This window comes from Brachypodium distachyon, chromosome 5 (assembly GCF_000005505.3).
Source record: "Brachypodium distachyon strain Bd21 chromosome 5, Brachypodium_distachyon_v3.0, whole genome shotgun sequence".
Taxonomy (NCBI): domain Eukaryota; kingdom Viridiplantae; phylum Streptophyta; class Magnoliopsida; order Poales; family Poaceae; genus Brachypodium; species Brachypodium distachyon.
In genome coordinates this window covers 28,275,090-28,291,207 of record NC_016135.3, presented here as the reverse complement: position 1 = coordinate 28,291,207, position 16,118 = coordinate 28,275,090, and the positions used below count along the sequence as shown (strand labels likewise).

General features: G+C 47.0%; 3 protein-coding genes across 3 annotated transcripts; 1 reads left to right on the top strand and 2 right to left on the bottom strand.

Moving 5' to 3' along the window:
* Nucleotides 1–299: 299 nt before the first annotated feature.
* On the bottom strand, nucleotides 300–2,040 carry LOC100833843. The gene is made up of 3 exons (XM_003579487.4): nucleotides 1,284–2,040; nucleotides 990–1,175; nucleotides 300–870 (listed from the first exon to the last, which is right to left on the bottom strand). The coding sequence occupies exons 1-3, from the start codon at nucleotides 1,812–1,814 to the stop codon at nucleotides 565–567; spliced, it is 1,023 nt and encodes a 340-aa protein (XP_003579535.1). The 5' UTR covers nucleotides 1,815–2,040; the 3' UTR covers nucleotides 300–564.
* Nucleotides 2,041–9,206: 7,166 nt separating this feature from the next.
* Nucleotides 9,207–11,165, top strand: LOC100833536. Its single transcript, XM_010229045.2, has 3 exons — nucleotides 9,207–9,786; nucleotides 9,914–10,149; nucleotides 10,244–11,165. Exons 1-3 carry the CDS (start codon nucleotides 9,207–9,209, stop codon nucleotides 10,919–10,921), a joined length of 1,494 nt encoding a protein of 497 aa, XP_010227347.1. The 3' UTR covers nucleotides 10,922–11,165.
* An 86-nt stretch (nucleotides 11,166–11,251) lies between these two features.
* LOC100833018 (probable receptor-like protein kinase At1g49730) lies at nucleotides 11,252–15,790 on the bottom strand. Its single transcript, XM_003579485.4, has 9 exons — nucleotides 15,613–15,790; nucleotides 14,526–15,077; nucleotides 14,156–14,443; nucleotides 13,611–13,872; nucleotides 13,477–13,529; nucleotides 13,331–13,398; nucleotides 12,200–12,289; nucleotides 12,035–12,119; nucleotides 11,252–11,932 (listed from the first exon to the last, which is right to left on the bottom strand). The coding sequence occupies exons 1-9, from the start codon at nucleotides 15,728–15,730 to the stop codon at nucleotides 11,406–11,408; spliced, it is 2,043 nt and encodes a 680-aa protein (XP_003579533.1). The 5' UTR covers nucleotides 15,731–15,790; the 3' UTR covers nucleotides 11,252–11,405.
* Nucleotides 15,791–16,118: the final 328 nt, after the last annotated feature.

Sequence of the window (16,118 nt, the reverse complement as noted above, 5' to 3'; positions counted from 1 at the left end):
TCATGATAAATAATGAAAGGAGCTCTTAGTGGCATAATATCATCCCAACTGTAGAAGGGGAGGGATTTAATAACTAAACGAGAATGGGAAAGCACAGGGATGATGAATTTACAGTGCACTGACGCTTCTTCGTAGAGTTCCTACACCAAGGGGACGAGACGAAGGTCTTTATATTGGCATAATCTCATCTCATCACAGCTATTGGATCGTTAGTATTCATGTTTTCTTTTGTTTCTTTTCATGCAGAAGAGTGAAAAGCACATAAACTTGAAGTGCTGATGCACATAAGAAAGGCGAGCAAATAAAAACATATCACCTGTCTTTGTTGAGCAAATAGTATATATCATCATCAGGCACTAATAATTACAAGAACAAGGAATACTCTGCAGCAGCCACGGCGAGCGATACAACTCTTAATCATAACACGGATGGATAGTGGATACACAAAAAAGAGAGAGAGAGAGAGGCAAAGCTCATACACAGAGAGAAAGAAATAACTTAACCGATTGATCTGATCAGATTTGACTTGATTACCCAATCAACCAACCAATCACTGGATCTCGATCAGTAGTACTGGCAAGCCTTGGCAAGGGAGATTGGCTTGTTGAGCTTGGCCGGGTTCATGACGACCCTGCACTCGATCTCCTTGGTGAAGCGGGGCTTGACGAGCGCCCCCAGCACGTACGCCCGGGACCTCACCGTCGTCCGGAGGATCATCGGCACCGCCGCCACCTTGCCGGGCGCCGCCCCCTTGGCCCCCGCCGGCGCCGCCATCAGCGTCGGCCCGCTCCCGTACAGCGGCACCTTGTTCCCCGTCACCGACACGCTCACCGTCCTCCGGCCGCTCCGCCCCTGGTAGAACTTCTTGAGCTGCAGCAAGATCCATCCGGAGCCAGCGTCAGATCAGAGCACATATAAAGATGCGATATTTGGTTGAGTTGTTGGCCAGATCCAAGGGGGAGAGATCGTGACTGAAGGGGCTTGCTTACGTCTCCGGATGCGAGGTTGAGCTGGGAGTAGGAGAGCGTGAAGGGGTCGGCGGCGACATGGATGCCGAAGAAGGTGCCGGTGTTCTTGTAGGTGAACTTCACGGTGGCGTTTGTCGTCGCCATGTCCGTCGGCACCAGCGACGCGTCCGTCCCCGCCTGGATGATGAAGTTCTCGAACGTGATGCTCTGCCAAAACCCCAAAATTCAGTCGTCAGCCTCCTCTGTTTCTCCAGATCCAAACCTCAAAACGACGAATTCGACCGTCAGCGACTAGGACAAGAGGTTGCACAGTACCTTCATGGCGATCTGGGGCTTCTGGGAGCGGCTGGCGCCCCAGAGCACGAGGGCGAAGAAGGAGAAGAGGACGACGAAGCCGCCGACGAAGATGAGGCAGTACTTGCAGCGCTTGGGCATGGGGCGCCGCTCGTCCTCGTCGTCCAGGAGCCCTTCTTCCTCGATGACCCCGATCTCCTGCCACCCTTTGCCCGCCGGCGCCCCCTTGCGGCCCGCCGACTTGTCCTTGTGGTGGCCGCGGGAGAAGCGGCTGGAGGAGGAGTCCCTGCCGACGGAGGAGTGCGAGTGGCGCGGCGACGCCATGGGGCTCAACGCCGGCGTCGAGTGCACGGACGTCGCCGTCTTGGTCTCACCGTCGTGCGAGTCCCGCGACGGGCTCTGCACGTAGTACACCGCGCCCCGCATCACGCCGCCGCCGGTGTTGTTGCCGCTGCCGTTGTTGTTGGTGGTGGTGCCGTTGGCTCTTCCTGGCGAGCGCGGCGGCGACGACGGCGCCAGGCTCGTCACCTCCGAGTCCGTCTTGGCGTGCATCTTGGCAAAGGGCTCTGCTTTCTTTCTTGCTCTGCTTTGCTGAAGCGAGTGAGCAGAGGAAGAAGAGAAGAGCTGCCTTGTGCTTAGCTTGATGCGGCTGGCAAAATAGCTGCTGCTACTGCTAATGCTAACTAAAAAAGAGGGAGTGGAGGGGAAAGGAGAGTGTCTGCCGTGTTAGTTGGCTAAAAACCGTCGGTGCTCTGCCCTGCTGGTGCTATCGGCGGACAGTGGCTGAGCTTTCAGCTCTTTCAGTCACTCTTGATTTGTCTTAATTTGCTGTTAGAGAGAAAGGGAGAGGTGGTTAATTAGTATAATTGGCAATGGTAGGTGCACGAGATGTTGATGGAGGGAGAGAGAGGGCCATGTGTGGTGATTCGTCGTCGGTTGATGCATGGCAGGCTGGCACTAGAAATGGACGGACGGACACCGACACCCAATTGCAGCAGCTACCCTGTCACCTTCCTTGGATTTCTTTTCCAACCTTTTGCCCTCTCGCGAGCACGTACTACAGTACACAGCTCTCTTCTTTACTTCACTTCAGCCGAGCGAGCCTCTCTCTCACTTTGCTGCTAACTGGCCTCTCACTGCAATTAACTTCACACGCCTTGTACCCGTCCTTGGTTTCGATCTTTCTCCCCGAAAACTGTCACCAGCCCGGCTACCCCCATTTAGCAAGTGCAGAATTGCTTCTGGTTCCTGCAGAAAATCGGAACCCTTTGTATTCTATTTGTCGCAACATTCTGGACCCACATGCCGAGTTGATCGCACAGTGATCAGAATTCTTTTCAGTCGACCGCGAACCACCAAGATTTGAGACCAAGGGCAGGCACAGAACAAGAACGACAGAGTTTGTTGAGAGTAAAGGGGCGTCATCAGAAGTCTGAACCACATGGAACGTATGTGCTTTCACTGAAGCACACTGCCAGTTATACGGCTAATATAGCTAAAAACATGTTTTCACTTAATTATTAAATTTCAATATGTGTTATGTCATACTCCATCCGTCACATATTAAGGAACGAAATATTACATATATCTAGACGCTTTATGGTTATAGATACATTGGTATTTGGACAAATTTCAGTCGGTTAATATGTGACCGACACCCAATTGCGTTTGCTCACCGGCTCACGAGCCCCGCAGCTACCCTGTCACATAAATCAAACAATAATAATTTGATTTCACATAAATTCCTTATGAGCAATCAAATTAAACAAGTTAAGATGCCTTTTGATTAGCTGCTGAACATGGTGGCACAACAGCAGGTCTTGTTTTCTGTATTCTTCAAAGAATGTTGTGTAAACCTGCACTAGGTTGAAGAATTCAATCGTTCAGCAATATAGGCATTTCTAATAGAATCATCCTGAACAACAAACTGTTGAAATATGACAACACTTAAGCTCTTAAAAAAAAGAGTAAGTAGTATAAAGAGTGCATGCAGTCATAAGAACTTGGACTCTCTTTTTAGTCTTTATGAAACAACATAGTACATTACTTGATGATGAAATCTGACATTTCGTACGGAAGGTGTGGCATGAAGAGTGCCCGCAATCATATGAGCAAGGCAAAAAATAATGTCCTACAACATCTGAGCGCCTTATAAATTCCTGATACAACACAAATATAAATATAAATGGCCTGCTCTTACAGAAAGTGTGGCAAAGACACTAAGTTCAAGGAACAAGCACCTATCCAGCATTCCATTATAAACTACAAACTAAGAAGCAAGGTCACTAAGGCCCTACACAATGGAGGCCAAATACGGGTGCCAAATTAACTTTTGGGCATTTGGCACCGGTGCCCTCAACTGCCCAGTCAGTGCCAAATCAGAAAAAAAGGAACCGGAACAAGTAGTTGCTCCGATGCCCAAACTTCCGACCAAATAAACTTCCGCCTGGGAAATAGGAGCAGTAGTCGACGCTGCTGTCAACCACGGCGGCAAGGCTGCCGCACCCGCCGAGCAGCGCGTCCGCGTCCAGCACCGCGCTCCCTGGTGCCGCTGCCCATGCTCAGCCTATCCTCCGTCTTCCCGTACTGCCGCACCTCGCCGGACTGGACTTCGTTGTGGATCTCGTGGGCACCAATCGATGCTAAATCGAGAAGAAATCGGAAGGATTCATGGGAGAAAGAAGAGGGATTTCATAGATCTGGCCTCATTTGGAAAAGGGGATTTTCTATCACACGAGGCAGCCGGAAAGAACTCGAGCGAAGGACTCAGCTCTTTCTGGACATCGTGGGTCCTATGATTTATTTACAGGCATCGTAACGCTGTGAGACCGGTGGCATAGCAAAATATTGGGGCATCGCCATGAGGTGGCATGCCTGTGTCAGTAATCTGGCATCGTAACGTTGTGGAGGGCCTGAGTGCAATGTTTTCAAGAACATAAATGCGACCACAGGTTTTCTCCACCACCTTCACCAACAGCCTCCACCTTATCCGCCATCAGTCTTAGGAAAACTGCATATTATAACACCGAATTATATACAAATTTCGATTACATTACAAAATTAAAAACTGCAAACTGAAAACGAGACTTACTCAACAAACAAATCCTAATAATTAGCTTGGCGCATTAAGACCTTCAAAATAGTAATCTTTTGGTGCTTGAGCAAAAACATCTCCCGCCTACAAGAGACCCCAAATCATACCCACGGAGGACGACTCGTCCTTGTGATGGTGCCCGTGCGAGAAGCGGCTGGACGAGGAGTCCCTGCTGACGGAGAAATACAACAAAATGCGATTATCCAATTATACAAAGCGAGTTCACTTTGTCATGTGCATGACATAGAGTACTAACAACTTCCTTCTTCGGCTCGACATAGCACATAGCACTGTTACTACTTCCTTGTGCTCGACATAGCACAGCCAGTTAACTTGTGATTGCATAGAAAGACAACTACATCAATAGCAAACGACAGCTATAGAGCTATAAAATTGTGACCCTCAGGATACCCTTTGACCCTCCTTAGTTCAACCAAATGAAGTAAAATTTCAAAATGGCACAACTTTTTAAAAATCTAGTGCATTTGTTTGAACTAAGGAGGGTCAAAGGATAGACTGAGGGTCACCATGTTGCACCTCTAGATAACTACATCAATAGCCTTGTTCCATCATCACATGATCAGGTCTTCATCTACCCAAATAATAAAGAGAGGAACACTTCCTTCGTCGTCGTCCGTCCGTGAACTTTGCAATTTGCCCCTTCAAGTTTTGATAATTCAACCCGCAGTTCAAATTATATGGGCTATTCTATAAATATGCATCTCCTTCCCCAGATCTCTCCCTGACCCCAATACCGAGCCTCTACTCCTCTTCCTCCCGACCTCTTGTGGCCGCCGTCCCCCTCCCTCTCCTTCGGCCTTCCCTCCGCCCGCCACGGGCACTTATCCCCCCTACTTCGGCGCTGCTTTGCTTTGTCGCGCATGCGACGCTACGTCCTGTCTGCTCCGCTGGCGCCGCTCCCTCTTGCCGTCGGCGCTGCTCTTCTCTACCGCACGGGGCGCCGCTCCCTCCTGCCGTCGGTGCTGCTCTTCTCTGCCGCCCGGGCGCCGCTCCATCCCACCGTCGGCGCTGCTCCCTCCCGCACGAGGCGACCAACAGAGGAGCTGGGTGAGGGGACGGTGGCTATAGACCCGCGAGAGGCGTTTCCTCGGTGCACCCCGTCGTCGAGCAGCTAGTCCTGCACCGACCGTGCGTGCCTCCTCCACTTCCTTTCTCTGTTGTTCTCCGTCTCTCCCTGTCTCTGTCTCTATCTTTCTCTGTTCGTTTCTGACCCCTCCCCCTTGTCTTCTCTTTTGTTTATGTTGGTAATAATGGTGACTTATGTTGCTGGTCATATACGCATATCAATGTTGTATTAAATCTTGGAGAATTTTATCCATTATCATTATATTGAGGAGGTAATCTCATTTTGGCACACAAATGTTACCACAATCCGGCTCATCCAGGTTAATTAGAAACCAAACAACAACCTGGCTCATCCATGTTAGACAACCAAACATAGAAATGAAATATCTTTATACACGCCACCAATAGCTATCTCTATCCACTTTTGCTTCACGACAAACCAAACGCACTCTAAGTGACCATGGCAATGCACGGGCACTGTACTAGTACATGACTAACGGTTCTATAAACAAGACAACTATATAAAAAGCCATTTTTCTTCTACCAACATCACATCATCAGGTCTTTATACATGACCTAGCAGTTCTAGAAATAAGACAACTAAATAAAAAGCCATTTTCCTTCTACCAACATCACATCATCAGGTCTTCATAAATGACTAGCAGTTCTAGAAACAAGACAACTACATAAAGAGCCTTCTTCCTTCTACCAACATCACATCATCAAGTCTTCATACATCACTAGCAGTTCTAGAAATAAGACAACTACATAAAAAACCTTCTTCTTTCTACGAACATCAGATCATTAGGTCTTCATACATCACTAGCAGTTACATCAATAGTCTTTCTTCCTTCCTTTAATCCGTACATTAATCCTCCGAAATCACATCCTGAGATCCTCCTTAAACTCTTGAGCAGATCGTTGGAGGCAGGCGAACGAGCATCATGGACCGCTGGGGAACGTCGTGTGGTGCGGAACCAGCGCCGGCGTCTCCAGGAAGCGGCTGATGCCAGGGTAAGGTTCTTATTTTACCCTGTTCCAGATATAGTGGTACGAATCGGTGTTCCAACGTTAGACCATTTGATTGTAGATTTGGTTGGTGTTGACGCCATTAGATAAAGGGAGTTTCACACAATCCCATGCTTTAATCCTCATGTGTTCTATGTTGAATATGTGTCATGTGATGCTCGGTAGCTAGCCCCCAACGCTGAGGCCCTGCTCACAAAACAGAGTAGTTTGAATTAGCATGTGATTCATTTACTTCATCACTTGTCTTCATCGGCCTTCGGAAAGCTGCACACCGAACCGAATTACACAGACTTGAAATTAAGAAAAACCGAGAACCTTCAACACAGGAATCAAAAACTGAGAAGGCTTACTCCACGAAGAGCTTCCAATAGTTGGCCTTCCGCATCGAACTTTTAAGACGAGAATCTGGCGATGTTTAAGCAAAAACATCCGCCGGCCAGCGACAGAAAAACTCAGGTCAAACTTGTCTGCACTGTCCCGAAACGTCATCAACTCTCCATATGAAGATTCCAATTTCATCACTGCAGCCTTGGTATCCTCAAAGCTAAGAGATATCGCTCCACTCGTTGATTAGGCTCACCATCAGCTCATCGGGCCCACGAGAGTAAGAACTGAATGCATGATTGAAAATTATCTATTGGACTATCCAAAATCGCATTACTTAATTATGATAATACAAAAACAAACATTGATACTCATCAGCAATTGAAAGAAGAAAACAGCTCATTGTAAAACTAGTCTTTAAACTATTGATACGCATCAACAATTGACAACAACAAAAACAACTCATTGTAAAACAACTCATTGTAAAACAGTAAAGCAGAACCATCTTCATCTTCAGGGCCTTACAACTCCACAATATGAAATGTATTTAACTATTCAGATTTAAAACTAACATTAATTTTATTTGGAGGCATTGTTGTTCGGTCTAATTCTTCTGATATTTATTGGACTTGTACACATAGATGCTCACTTGAATGTATTTATATATGTGAGAAATTGCTTAACAACACACTGGATTATTTATAAGCCGGTGTAAGATATTTTGCTACTTAAAGTTAACCAATTGATTCGCGAGTCAAGTGGAGCTCTCTCAAAAAAAATGTCATATTTTTTTTTAAGTTGGATGAGAGAGAAGAGAGCGAAGAGAAAGGAGCCATAAGTTAATAGTCAGTTGCAACACAAACTCCTAAAAACCATGTAAGTCGTCTATGATGTGGGTCAAGTTCAATCAATTGGTACATATTTATAACTAACTATTGCAATGATATTACAGATGACATTGATATCCAGCGGTTGGCTATACTATTGTCCCAAAGATATGCACAAAACTGAGTGTGTCAGATGTGCGACGCCTACTTACGTGCTTAAGCAATACAAGAAAAAAGAAAGAAGGTCAATGGTCAGCAAGGTAGCATGGAATGGAATCTTAAGGTTGTTGGATAGATTGCATTTTCTTTTCCACATGCTAACAGATGGACTGATGGACTGCAACTGAATGCCAGCAAGCGCAGAAGGAGAAGAATATATGACATGTTGACAGATGGACGCAATTGGGTGCCAGTCAGCAGCAGCAGAAAGAGAAGAATACTCTCTCGGTTCACAGTAAGTGTCGCAACTTTGTTTATATCGACACTTAATATTAGACGGAGGTAGATGAGCGGTGTCAATCTACCGAGCCGTATTAGCATTGGGCTGGGAAAAGCCCCACCGGACTCCTATTAGGAATTAGAAATGGCTACGGATTTCTTCCCATATATGCCCACCATTGCCGCCCCACTTTCTTCTTCGACTCAGGTAGAACCTGCCTTCCGCGTCGTCCATGCACTTGCCGAAGCTTCCATTCCCTGGGTCTACTCCAGCCTCTCTGAGAACATCCTCAGCCCTTGCCTGATGGACGCCTCTGTCGTGCTTCCCTATACGTGCATCATTGGACGATGTCAACCGCCAGGTGCAGCTGATCCATGTCGACCGGTCCCGGATTGTCGGAACAACCAGCTCGGGAGGGGTCGCACGGGATGACAAGTTTCAAAACAAACTAAAAGCAGAGTTGAAAGAACCAAAAGTAGTGCAAGCAAGATTGAAAGAAAGGTTTTATCGCTAGGTCAAGAATTGAACTAGGATTCATGGGTTCTCTTGTATCATCTTTCTCATTAGTAAGCACGGTTATGCAATTTTGATCTATGATAAACTCATGAACATGCTTGCAAACATACATGTGATGATGTGGACATCATTAATAGGCAACACGTCCCGGTATCCTTTTTTTTAGAGTAGGTCCCAATATCCATGGTGCATGGGACTCAGAATTGTAATGGCTCAACCGATCGGGCAGCTACTGGGCTGGGCGCAGACTAGCTGTTGTCCTGAGCATATCTTTTTTTGTTATGGGCCCTATTTGTGTATTACATGGGCCGTGGCCCACTGGAATCTGGTCCTCCTTCCATCCATATCCGAGTCGGTCGATGTAGCAGGAATCAAAGTCGATATCGACTTGCGTGTGAGTTTTTTTAAGAGATCCCTAAGATTAAGATACGTGAACGACTGCTATAAGGATTCCCGTGAAAAAAAAAACTACTACGAAGAAATGGCTACGGATTCGACTTAATTATACGTACTCTATATATATATATGCTACTCTGAGCAGCAGAGTATTCTATGTATACCCCTGAAACGGCCGAGTCCATCGATTCGTCCCGAGCAGGTCGATCCCCCCGCCAAGAACAAATTGAGATATGGCGACGAGTAGAACTCTCCAGCAGCAGCAGCAGATTGAGGAGCTCTGTGTCCAGATGGAGAAGACGGTGTCGCTGTTGAGGAACAAAACCAAAACACCACCATTAGCAATAGCAGCAGCCGCACTCACAGAGATCGTGGAACAAGTCGATGATGATCAGGCCCTGCCGCCGGCGCCAGGGATCTCCGAGCACATGATCTCACGCCTGCGTTCCCACATGTCCGACCTCGAATCAGCACTCCTCCTTCTCCCCAACAACAAGCTCGCCGGGCCTGATCATGCATCGGACTCACAATCGGAGGATGATGATGACGAGGAGTATCAGGGCCAAATAAGCTGGGAGGAGCTGTTGGCTGCCCAGAGACGTCGGATTTCCCAGGAATATGAGGAGCAGCTGATCCGCGACACGCTGCCATTGATTCCTTACCAACAAGAGTACAACTACTTGGAGAGGGAGGAGGAGCTGGAGTCGACGAGATCAGCCAAGGAGCAGATTGCAATGGAGGAGAAGATCTTCGCCGGCTACCGTCAGGGCACGGAACAACTTTTAAGCCTCCACGCCTCCTTCGATGACACGAGTAAGCAAACAATTTCTATTAACTTCTCAAGCACCTGATTAATTCCTTGATATCTTTCCTTAACGACAAGTAAATGTGATCAGGTTGATTTTCTAACAACATTCACTTGATTTGCTGCTTGCTGCAGCCAGACTGAGTCCCATGCACTGCACGCACTGCACGCCCGGGGTACACATCCTTTACCCTCGGGCTACCACCGGGACAAGCCTGCAGATCTTCACCTTCAAGATCGACGAGATCAAATGCGACCTGGAATGGCCGCTCCGTGTGTACGGCGTGGTCAATGCCCGGGACAACGTGGATCGCAACCGCAACATTCTCTTCTCTCGGACGAGGGATCACTGCCAAGAACTCACCCAAGATGTATGCACAAGTTTCAGTTTCCAGCCTTTTGTCATTGTTGATTATTATTTCATTGCAGTTAAGTATGTACAACGATGGGTGATGATGTTCGCAGGATCCCTATTTGCGCTTGACTGGCCCGTCCCGGGGAATTCTGGCTGAGGGCCCTCTTGAGTTCGAAGTCCAGCTAAGAGTGAAGGGCATAACAGAGTCTCGAGACAGAGCCTTGATCACTCAAAGATACCATTACGCCGGTACTCTACTCCGTACTCTTACCTTTGACAACTGCCTTTGTACAGCCCAGTTAAGCTTGGAGCAGGTTAGAAATTCAGTACAGGCTACTATTCTGGGTGTGCGCATTGTTGAGGGATCAGGTCCATACACTTTCAAATATGGAGGCCCAGTCGCGTGCTCCTTGCCAACTCATGAAGTTGTGATCCTAGATAGTCAAGGAGCCGTTCTAGATGTTACTGATCCGCCATCCACGCAAGTTGTCCTGCTTGATTCTCGTCATAGTGATGGTGGAGAACTGCCAATGGGCGTGGATGGTTACCTTGATCTGTCGAGGCGTGTCGTTTCTGTCGAATTACATCGAAACCATGTTTATTATCCAGAAAAATCAGAAGGAAGCCTGAAAGTTGTCGTACAAGCCTACTCGGAGTCTAGTGATATTGCCGCACAAGGCCATGTCAAGTTTAGGCCCAAACTTTGCAACATAAGTCAAGCTGTATGTGACGTTGGCGACTCTAAGGTGGAGATCACAGTTGCTTGGTCAGTCTTGTGGTCTTTTTAGGGATATATGGATGGTGCTCACGCATGAATCTTATGGACTATTATGATATCCTGTTTTACCACTGGTTTGTTTGTTCAAAGTATTTGTGTACCGACCAGCTATGTGAATGTCCGACTATTTGTGTATCGATCAGCTATGTTAGATTTTAAACTTTTCATGAATCGAGTGTAATTTATAAGACATTCTGTGAGATATTCTGGTTTTGTTTTCTGCTATAACTTGTATGTTATGCTGTGTGAAGTATTCTGCCAACACACTCACTCACTCTGCTCTGCACTGGCCCCGAAGATCAGTTCCATAAAGAATGTATCAATGCATGTACCATGGTGGTTTCAGAAAACCAATCTGCGATGACAGATTTAACCGATAATATAACTATCAAAGTTTTTGCTTCCGGCTCCGAGTTCTGACTAAGCACACAAATTTGAGTTTTATCATGCACAAGAGCAAAATTTTCTCTTCTTAAGCCTGACCAGAGAGGGTTTCAGGGGGGTGAGTTAGCCTGGCCACCTTCAAGCAGCATGCTGCGGCTGCAGTACGACCTCGTCGTGCTCGACGACGAATGGAGAGACCGCATGTCCCCGCTGCAGGGGACCAGCTCGTTCCCGTGGCTCACGCCGCACTTGCTGCTCCGGCTCGGGTAGAACCCGCCTTCGGCGTCGTCCATGCCCTCACCGAAGCTGCCGTTCCCTGGGTCCAGCCTCTCTGAGAACATCCTCAACACTTGTCTGATGGACGGCCTCTGCCGCCCTTCCCTCTGGGTGCACCACTGGACGATGCCGACCGCCAGGTGCAGCTGATCCATGTCGACCGAGTCCCGGATTGTCGGGTCTACCAGCTCGGGAGGGATCACACCGGACGACAAGTATCCCTGCGCCCACTCCACCAGATTCTTCTTGTCCTGGATCGCTCTCCGCCCAGTGACCAGCTCCAGTAGTAGCACGCCGTAGCTGTATATGTCGCTCTTCTCTGTCAGTTCCTGAGTTACCACATATTCAGGATCCATGTACCCTGCAGTTGGTTCATTAACAGAGAGATGAACAAGCCTGCCAACAATGGTCCATAATTCACTGAATATGATATTAATTAGCTGATTCGTATAGTTTAATTCACCTGGAGTTCCACGTATATCAGTGTTCACAGCTTCAAAGCTGATAGCACCAGTCCTTGATGCATGTGCAAGGCCGAAATCAGCAACCTAAATACAAGACCGACAGACATTTCTCAGCATTAATTTATCACAACCTAAATACCATCAGGGGTATCACAAAACCAAACCTTTGCAACAAAATTCTCATCTAAAAGAATGTTGCTCGACTTGATGTCCCTATGGCAGAGTGGAGGGTTACAAAAGAAATGGAGGTACTCCTGCAAGAAAAGAAAACAAGAACGAAGAGCATTCACAGATTCGTCATCATGCAGAAATTAGATATAAAACGAGTTATCTACAGAAGTAGGTAAATGTCAGCTGAACTAATTGAAGGCAAGCTCACAAAGTTTAATCCTGAATACAGATCCAGGATTTTCCAGCCTGGTTCTTGTCAAACAGACATACTGTACTGGCTAAAACACAAGCATATCAACAGTGCAAGCCCCATCCAGAAAACACTACCGTAGCATACATGGTGGGAGCTACTGGGGGCAAGGCGCCAAGCAATACACCATACTGCGAAAAGACTACCGTATCCTAAACGAAAATAGAATTGGACATACCCTCAGGACAGAAAGTGGATGCCTTATGGAAATGTAAAGCCAAATGGGGCCAAAAACAGGTCAACAGTGCCAAATTATACATAGCAGGACCACAGGCATAAGCCAGGAAATGGTACAAGTGCCTGTACTGTATAAATATGTACCAGCAATTTTCCCATGTCAACAACCAGAAAGGGACCATCTCTCTCAGAAGGGGGCAAAATGCTATCATGTTATACATAATATGGTGTGTGAATTCTTGTATTAACTTTCAGACACCTTTTATAGAGGGGCCATCGCTCTAAGAGAAAGCTCAGACAACTCTCTTTGCAAATAGGGGAATCTGAAGAACTAAAAGGCATATCTAAGGTTGCCCTAGATGAGGGTGGTCGCTCTGTGGGGACAAACGGGGTGAGGGATGCCTAGCTACAGTGCATAGGCTGGACATGCTAGAGTAATTAATTGTACTGTTATAATGAGTGTGTTCAAGGTGTTATAATGAGAAATTCCGATGTGTTCTGTACTATTCCTCCAGATAGTGTAGTGATTTTAGGAAAAACAAAGAACAATGTTTTGAGCTTAAACATCAGATACGGTAGACACAACTAGACGCATGTATATTGAATGATGGTTTCTCGGTATTTTGGCTTAAGTACAAAGCAGAACAATAAAATCATAAGGGACAGGAACTAGTTTCATTTGCTGCAGTGAACCTACCAGAGCATTCGCTACATCTGTTGCGATCTGTAGCCTTGTTTGCCAGCTTAATGCCTTCCTTCCAGACACTGCAGCAATTCAAGTGAGAACACTCAACAGCAACTCAAGATATATGTAGAAAGTATTTGAAGTATGCAAAATCTTACAGTGCAGGTGATCCTTTAGGCTTCCATTTTCCATGTACTCGTAGACAAGAAACCTGGATATTAGAAACATAAGATGGGAAATTGACCATATGTACAAACTAAACTAAATTAGGATGCAAATAGAGCACAATTACCTTTCTTTCCTTTCAATACAGAAGCCCTTTAGGTTTACAAGATGGCGATGATGCAATCTAGCCAGGAGTTCCATTTCCCGACAGAATTCTTCTTCAGCTTGTCTTGAAACTTTGTCCATTCTTTTGACTGCGGCTATAGAGCCATCACTAAATTGAGCCTTATAGACTGTTCCAAAACCTCCCTTTCCAATAACTGTGCTGAAATTGTTTGTTGCTTTAGTTGTTTCTTTATAGCTATACCTTTGAAACATTGGTGACTGACCTGAAGAACAGGGTAAACAAGAGGTTTCGATCAAAGATAAAAAAGAAAAGTGGGATGATTTGTACATCTTTTGTTGCCATACTACTGTCTAAGCAAAGCCATCAATGCCAATGCATGTGTCGATTGTTATTATGCATAACTTTTTATGCCCATGGCGACATCAACATAACAATAACAAAAGAACCTAGGCAGTTTTCAGGCAGACGACATACATGATTGGTCAGATCATATGAACCACTCAAATAAAATACTTTTTTTCTATAATCTAAGCAAATGCACTGACCTTCCGGGCATCTCCAGGATTGACTCTGATGAAATGCATTTTCTGGACTCTGAGGTGGAAGGTCAGCATTCTTCAATTCCTTGCTCTTTCTACGAATTAGCACCACTAGGATGATTTGAAGAAATATAGCAAGCAATATAACACCTATCCCTATCCCTGGAATCACGGAAATCCGGTAAGGCTGCTGCTGATGTTTCTGTGGTTGTGGAAAACTTTTGATCTTTGGAGCTGGAGAATCGACGGTGACATTAGGAGAAGAAGCTGGCGTCGACGTGACAGATGATGGCCCTGGTACACTCCCAAGCATTAGATAGAAGATTACAGAGTACTTGTCATTTTAGCAAAGCTTTAGTTGCCAAAATTGCAATACCTGGAAAGGTGGTAATTCCTTGTACACCAAAGAAGCATGTGAGAATATCATCATACGAAAGAGTACCCTGCTGAGTCGCAAGCGTGACAAAAACCGCGTTGCGGCACACGCTGAGGGCGACATTGTCATCCGACCCCATGAGGCGGCGCAGGTACACGATGCCATAGTTCAGGCAGGTCTTGCAGGTAATATCCAAGGACAGAGGGCCCCTGCAACTGCCGATGACGTCGTTGAAGTTCGGGGACTGCATCATCTCCAGCACGGTGCTCCGCCCGGCGCACTGGTACGAAACCCTGATCTTGGGCCCCAGCCCGCAGAACACGTCGGCGTCGGTGGCGATCCCCCGCAGCCTGAAGATGTCCGACACCGAGCTGAGGCAGATCCCCGAGAACGCCGGCGGGACACCGAGCCTGCCCGTGGCGTTGGCGTACCGGGCAATGGATATGGCCACGAACGCGTTGATGTACCGGCAGCATGCCGCCCTCTGGCTGGGATCGGAGCACGCCGCCGAGGCCAGTGTGAAGTTTGCCCAACTAAAATCTAAAGGGCAACCTGTAAATGTAATAACATCCAAATGCACTGCTTTTAGTAGAGATCCTACAAATGAATTGGTGAACTGGCTACGGAAAATGTACTGCAAGAAACGGTAAATGCCCCTAATTACTCATTGCTGGTTCGTTCGGCTCCAGTCCTATAGGAAGCATTGAATCAAATCGAACAATCAGAAGCTCCCTGTACGAGCCGAGTACTAAAATGTGCGGCCTTCTAGTAAAAAAGGCGTCGGCTTTATCCGTTCCACGGAGCGAGCGTACGCGAAAGATCGGAGTTGTACATAGACGCATTGGTTCATTTGTGTGGTCCGGCCGGGAACAAATCGGGGCAGCGAACGAAGCGGGGGGCGCGATGGGATGGGATCAATCGCCGGCTGCTCTCCCTGCACTAATTAACCATCGCCATTCTGATCTATTATGATCCCCCCAAAAGCAGCAGGAGACCAGCACCAGAAGCAGCAATGGAGGGATCATGGCATGCAAATAATGAGCCGGTGCTACGAGCAGGGGCGGCGAAGTGAAGAGAAGGAACTGACCTCCGACGGCGGCGGCGGCGGGGTTCGGGGATAACCAGTACGGGGCGGAGAGCGAGAGCAGCAAGAGGAGCATCGGCCCGGCGGCGGCGGCGAGGCGGCGGAGGGGTAGCGCCGTCATTTTGAGAGTGGGGGGCAGTGGGGTGTGGAGTGTGGAAGAAGACTGATGAGGTGTGTGAGAGACAATGATTTTCTTGGGTTTTCGCCCGTGACAAAAGCCCTGCTTGGTCTGGCCTCGGGTCCCCTCGGCCTAGCCTCGCTTGCTCCCCACTCAAGCAAATTTTGGATACTACTCCCTGCAAATGCTACATGTATTTTTGGAATTTCAGATACTTATGCTTAGATTTGACTCATTTTTTATTAATTCTCTTGCAGGAAATAACTGCCTTTTTTTTTGTTTCGTCGTGGAACATTTACCGTGTAAATAAATATTTTCTTAGCTCTTAGGTTTTTCCACCGATAATATTCCAGGGTTTGCTTTTTTTTTTAGAAATTTCAGGGTTTGCTGT

Coding starts and splice junctions, on each gene's coding strand:
- LOC100833536 (XM_010229045.2), top strand. CDS start 9,207: ATGGCGACGAGTAGAACTCTCCAGCAGCAGCAGCAGATTGAGGAGCTC. Junction 9,787..9,913: donor CGCCTCCTTCGATGACACGA/GTAAGCAAACAA, acceptor TGCTTGCTGCAG/CCAGACTGAGTCCCATGCAC. Junction 10,150..10,243: donor GCCAAGAACTCACCCAAGAT/GTATGCACAAGT, acceptor TGATGTTCGCAG/GATCCCTATTTGCGCTTGAC.
- LOC100833843 (XM_003579487.4), bottom strand. CDS start 1,814: ATGCACGCCAAGACGGACTCGGAGGTGACGAGCCTGGCGCCGTCGTCG. Junction 1,176..1,283: donor AGCCCCAGATCGCCATGAAG/GTACTGTGCAAC, acceptor GGGTTTTGGCAG/AGCATCACGTTCGAGAACTT. Junction 871..989: donor TCAACCTCGCATCCGGAGAC/GTAAGCAAGCCC, acceptor ATCTTGCTGCAG/CTCAAGAAGTTCTACCAGGG.
- LOC100833018 (XM_003579485.4), bottom strand. CDS start 15,730: ATGACGGCGCTACCCCTCCGCCGCCTCGCCGCCGCCGCCGGGCCGATG. Junction 15,078..15,612: donor CGCCGCCGCCGCCGTCGGAG/GTCAGTTCCTTC, acceptor TTACATTTACAG/GTTGCCCTTTAGATTTTAGT. Junction 12,120..12,199: donor ATGAGAATTTTGTTGCAAAG/GTTTGGTTTTGT, acceptor TCTTGTATTTAG/GTTGCTGATTTCGGCCTTGC.